General features: G+C 42.9%; 1 protein-coding gene across 1 annotated transcript in view; it reads right to left on the minus strand.

Annotated features, from left to right (window-relative positions):
* Positions 1–1,449: 1,449 nt before the first annotated feature.
* Positions 1,450–6,090, minus strand: part of CCDC93 (coiled-coil domain containing 93) — a 121,812-nt gene continuing 117,171 nt past the window's right edge. Inside the window, exon 25 of the mRNA XM_042780507.1 lies at positions 1,450–1,591. Coding sequence (XP_042636441.1) covers positions 1,450–1,591 — 142 coding nt within the window. The remainder of the gene's footprint in view (positions 1,592–6,090) is intronic.

Consider the following 6,090-nt stretch of genomic DNA (forward strand, 5'->3'; position numbering starts at 1 on the left):
AAAAAAAAAAAAAAAAGAACCAAGAGGTTGGATGAGGGTACATGGAGCTAGACTGAGTCTGTATAAGGTGGGATAAAGTCTGTGCTCATATATGATCACCAGACTCATGTTTTGTACATACTACAGTGGCAGATATTAGTTTGGGACTGGTGATGTTGCACCCAGGTCCTGCCTCTAAGTCCCATTCTCCACCATGGAATCTGACTTGTGGTGTGAGGTCACCTCAGCAACATTGTTTATTCACTTCTTCAGACATGCTCAAAAGCTTCTCACATGAATCTTCCTACCTCCTTGTTCCCACTAGCCTTCACAGCTTAGGATACCATCACCTGCCAGCAAACCTCAAATGATACCCAGTCTTTCCTGGTACTGTATCACAGGGTGCTTTTAATCTGAGAGATGAACATGGTCATAGGAAGGCCTGAAGAGGTACTGCTCATAAGGTTCAGGCCTGGCGGTGTCCAGGACTCCAGAGGCCATGGTTCCCTTGGGATCCATGTAGTATGGAAGAAAAATTTTCTTAACCCTTAAACCCCTCAGCCTTCAAGATCCCCAAAATCAATTTTTCTGTCTCCTTTGGGGCTACCAGTTCCCTAGAGATCCTGTGAGCTTTCTCGCAGTGTCATGGTGATACAGTGGTAACAACCTCAGTGTTCGTAAGTGCTGGCTCATTTACAGGGTTTAGATTTATCTTCCACTTAGAGAGCTGGGGATAGCTGGGCACTTGGGCTGGGGGTAGGATGAATTCTTCTGTTAAGACTGACGCTTTCAGAAAACATTTTTGGAGGGCTAGGTGGGTAATTTTCCTAGGGATAGTAAGAAAGATAAGGTAAAATTCAGTAACATTTGTTGTATCATGAAAGTTAAGAAGAAAGTTTTCCTTTTTAAAATGAGTTGTACAGATCTGTTGGAGGATCAGGGGGACTCCAGCCAAAAAGAAAGTAGGGAAAGGAAACAGAACAAGAATAGGCAGCATGTAGATAGATTGTTGTTATACTATTCTACTTCTGAGTATTTCTGAATGTTTCTGTAATAAAAATAAATAAATTGCTTCTCCCACTGTCCCTGCCCCTACCCCCAGTCACGCAGGCCACTGGCTACCATGAACTGGGAGCCTGTTTTGCCAACCACCACAGACCATTTTGCTCTAAAATCCACAAGGCAGACTTCTGTTGGCAGTGTGCCAGCACCTCCCCCACTGTTTGCTGACGGATATTCATAATCAACACTCTAACTGCTCCATGTGCATCCCATAGCTCTCGCCTCTGACACCAACGGGACAACCTCCTTAGAGGTCAATTAGGGTTAGTCTGCATCCACTTCTGGCTGTCACTGAAGTTGGCTGACTGAGGCTACTGTGTGCTAGGAAGCAGGTGTCTTGAATGGAGGTTGTATTCATAGCCAACAATCTACTGGGGGGACTCTGACAGTAACCTCCACTAGATCTGACTACAGCATGACATTCCTTCCCCAACTTGGTAATCGCTGGTTGACAGCCTGTTGCAAACTGCTACCGAAGGCCCCCCTAGTGGAGTCTGATTTCATAATCACCACTCTACTTGCCCTCCTGTGCATAGCATAGCTCAGGCATCTGAAAAAACAAAACAAAACAAAACAAAAAACAGGACAAACCTCCCTGGGAATGAGTTTAGGTCTGCTTCTACTCCTTCCTGTGAAGGCACTTAAGATTGCTGCCTGAAACATCCATGTGCTAGGAAGCAGGCATTTTTTGTGGAGGCTACGCTCACAGACAACATATTACAGGGGGATGGAGGGCTCTGAAAGCAACAAGGCGGACCTCCTTGGGGGTCTGTTTGGTGTGATCATTCTTGCCCCAACCAGTAACAGTCAGCTGCTGGATGATATAAACTCCTACAGAAGGTTCCCTATAGTGGAGTAAGAAAGGAGATCACCAAAGGGGAGACTGCTCCCTTAACCACCATCGTGCCACCAGGGCTCTGAAAACAAGACAAATTTGTCAGAGATACTGCTGGGGCATGCCAGCCCCTCTTTCTCCTCTTGAAATGGAGAAAAGTCTGCTTGTCCATCGCCTGAAGCCAGTTCAGATATAAAAAGCCTTCACAGAACAGGAAAGGAAAGTTTTGGGCAAAATTAGAGCTCAACACCAGCCCTGAGGGGAGTTAGCTCGATGTCAGTTTTAAGGTTAAGAACATGATTTCAGAAACAGAAAAGGGAAGGGAGTCATAACCAGCGAGAGAGAAGTGCATACCTAGGGGGCATATTGATTAGTATGCAATATCTCGCCTGAGTAGCAGTGCCCACTGGTGGACACTGACCACAGCATGATCTCTGGTGTGTTTACGAGAGACTTAAAGTTGAAAATTGAGATCTGGAACTTTCAAATCCTAATTACACCAGGAAAGGAGAAGAAGTTATCACAGAGAGGGAGAGAAAATGGTAAGAAAAGGCCAAGGCACTGTTTGCCTCAGTTCTGTACAGGCAAAAACACAAAATACTGGGGAAAACTGAGAAAGTTAACACCCTCAAATATTCCAGTGCTACAACAACAACAACAAAAAGTCTTAATACATGCAAAGAACAGAGAAACAAAGGCCCATTCAAATGAACATGACAAAAGGAGTTACAGTGAATCTAGACATGACCAAATAAAAAACTGGAAGAATATAATACCACATTAAACATAATTAAAGAACTAAGGGAAAACACAGACAAGAGCTAAAAGAAATAAGGAAAACAATGTAAGGCCAAATTGAGGATATAAAAAAAGAGACACTGGATAGTAATTGAAATGAGAAACACAATAGAAAGACTTACCAACAGAATTAATAAAAGCAGAAGAAATAATCAATGAATTAGAAGATAAAATAATTAAAATTATAGACACTGAAAAGTAACAAAACAGAGGCTCAAGAAGGATAAACACTGTTTAATGAAATTATGGGACAGCAATAAACTTGATATATGTACCATGAGAATTCCACAAGGAGATGAGAAAGATGAAGGGACAGAAAGAAATCTGAAGACATAATGACAGAAAATTCCCCTATCTAATGAAGAACATGAGTTTATAATTCCCAGAAGTTCAAAGACCCTCAAGCAGGATAAAACCAAAGAGATCTACACTAAGACACATTCTAGTTGCAAGAAAACCAAACCCACTGACACAGAATCAATGCCAACTCACAGCAACCCTATAGGACAGAGTATAACTGCCCCCATAGGGTTTCCAAGGCTGTAACTTTTAACAAAAGTAGACTGCCTCATCTTTCTTTAGTGGAATGGATGGTAGGTTCAAACTGCCAACTTTCTGGTTAACAGCTGAATGCCTTAATCACTGTACTACAAGACTCCTCATCATAGTTAGGCTCTCAAAAATTAAAGAGAAAATCCTGAAAGAAGTGAGAGACAAAAACGCAGTCCCATACACAGGATCCCCAATAAGATTAAGTGCTGATTTCTCCTCAGAAACATTAGAGGTTGGAACAAGCAGTCAACCAAAGATACTACACCCAGTGAAACTATACTTCGAGAATCAGGGTGAAATTAAAACATTCCCAGACAAATAGAAGCTGAGAGTTCATATCCACCAGACCAATCCTACAAAAATTTGGAAATATGGAATGCCGACACACACAGGCTGACTTAAATTTTTTGCAAAATAAAATGTTTAAAACAAAAAGAAAAAAGAAAAAGAAAGGACTATTCACCATTATAATTAAGAAAAAACCAAAACCCAAAAACCAAACCTATTGCCACTGAGTTGATTCCAATTGTTCCATAGGACTTCCGAGGCTATAAATCTCTACCAGAGCAGACTGCTTTATCTTTCTCCCATAGAGTGGCTGGTGGGTTTTAAATACCAACTTTTTGGTTAGAAGCCAAATGCTTTAACCATTATGCCACCAGAGCTCCATAATTAAGAGAAAGGTAATTTTAACATCAGAAAACTAAAAGGCTTAATATATTTTTTAAAAAGCTGAGTCCTCAAAGCAGAATGAAGAAAACCAAAGATGTATGGAAACAATTAGTCCAAGGGACTGGTAGAACATACAATCCTCAGTCTATATGACCACGACACCAGAACTAGATGGTGCCTGGTTACCACTGTCAACCACTCAGAGGAGAATCTGTGTAGGAGATCTTGGATAGAGTGGGAGAACAATGTGGAACAAAACTCAAAATCATAAAAAAAACCCCACCAGGTCTGCTGGTCTAACAGAGCCGGTGAAACCCCTGAGACTATGGACCCTAGCTCTCCTTCAGGTCTGGAGCTGAACTTACTCCTGTGGCTTCCAGCCAGATAAAAGACGGGCATATGGGCTAAACATTTACATCAGGCAGATACACTCCTTGGAGAGATCAAACGTGGGAAAACAGAAGAGCAGTGTATGCACAAGTAGACAGTTTAGGGGGCAAGAGTGCATAGAAGGGAAGGATACAGAGAAGAGATAACTATGGGGAGGAAATGGGAAGAGACTTGTTACATCGTGGGAATTTGCAGTCAATGTTATGAGACAAAATGTGTATGAACTGCTGTATGGAAAATGAGTTTTCTCTGTAAACTTTCACCCAAATCATATATAAAAAATATTATTTATAAAGAAAGAGGTCTTATGCAGCGGGGGCGGGGAGAGAAACTGAGTCCTTTAAATGGAATATATTTAGCTGTCTGAGGAACCTATTACATTTTCCACCCCTTTCCCTTTTTTTTTGGACTGAAGAAAACTTAGGCACAGGCAAGTCCTTGGTCTTGGGGTGTTAGCCCACTCTAAGGGAACCATCTTGTTTGATGTGGAGTAGGCAAGAACATGGGGAACTGCCAACACACCCGAAGGAAGTGTTGTCTAGTCCTGAGCACAAGGATAAGCGATTCCATTTTTATTTGTTTGGTTTTGTCACCTTTACTTACTTATCCTCTCCGACTCACTTTTTGTTTCTGTATTGTCAGAAGGGCAGTGCTGCATGTATAGAAACGTATGAGATAGAAATTCTCCTCTAGGCCTCTTCTCTTTGTGAGTTGTTTGGATTAAAGTCAAGACAGAGCTCTGGTGACAGCAGTAGGTTCCTATTTGTCCCCTGCTAGCTCTCTTACTGGCCCTTCTAAAACTTCAGCTACATCCATCCTCTGCCAGTCACAAAGATTTCTGGCCCTGGAGTACCTCGACTCAGGTAACTAGCTCTGCTACTAAGCTCCTCTCTGGCAAGGTTCATCTTTCATTCAGGCCCACAAATGTGCTGCCCAGCAAGGGCAGTGTGTGACTCCTGGGTTGAATCATTCTGCTCTTCCCAAAGAAAATGTCGTGAAGAGGCAGATAAGCCCGGTGGCTGTGTTTTCCTCCTTCTTCCTCTGCTAGCATATTTGAGCTTCAGGAACAAGCCACTGCACTCGTCATTCCTGAAGCCTAACATTTTGTTTAAATTCCAGCAGGGTAGAGATACAATTCCAGGCTAGATGCCAAGATGTCTGAGCACCTACTCCTCAGGTGGGTGTGTAATGAGTCACACAGGTTTAGGTGCAGAAAATTGCTGTGGAGGTATTTTTCCCCATCTCCTCAGCTATGACGCTAGGTGGAACACATACAACATGTTTTTGGCCCACTTAACAAAGTCTACCTGGCCAGGAAGACAATGGCAGAAGGTACGTCCACTTTTGAGTCCCATGCCCACACTGCCAAAAGGAAGCATGTGTGGATCAGAAACTGAGTGGACTGGCTAGTTGTGTAACTGTCTCTCTGGAGTCTTTTATCTATGGTGCATAGCAAGGCACACACAGAAGTTCTCCATCTATATCCAGACAGCTTTTGAGCCAGGGACCCCTTGTCCTGTTGTCTACTTCTTGTTGGAAGTAAGAAAAGCTACTCTCCATGTGCTAACACTCTGGGAGCATCTAGTGTGTCCAGGCTCTATCAGAAGGATGTGTTACCTAGAGGCATCACTATTAGCAATTGGTCCTCTATTTCTATCAGCATCCTGTTGTTGTTGTTGTTGTTAAGTGCCGTCGAGCCGTTTCTGACTCATAACGACTCCATGCACAGCAGAACGAAACACTGCCCGATCCCGCGCCAGCCCCACAATCCCTGCTATACTTGAGCCCATCATCGCAGCCAC

Source organism: Orycteropus afer, unplaced genomic scaffold (genome assembly GCF_000298275.1).
Source record: "Orycteropus afer afer isolate SDZICR_OR568_19922 unplaced genomic scaffold, OryAfe1.0 scaffold00004, whole genome shotgun sequence".
Classification (NCBI taxonomy): domain Eukaryota; kingdom Metazoa; phylum Chordata; class Mammalia; order Tubulidentata; family Orycteropodidae; genus Orycteropus; species Orycteropus afer.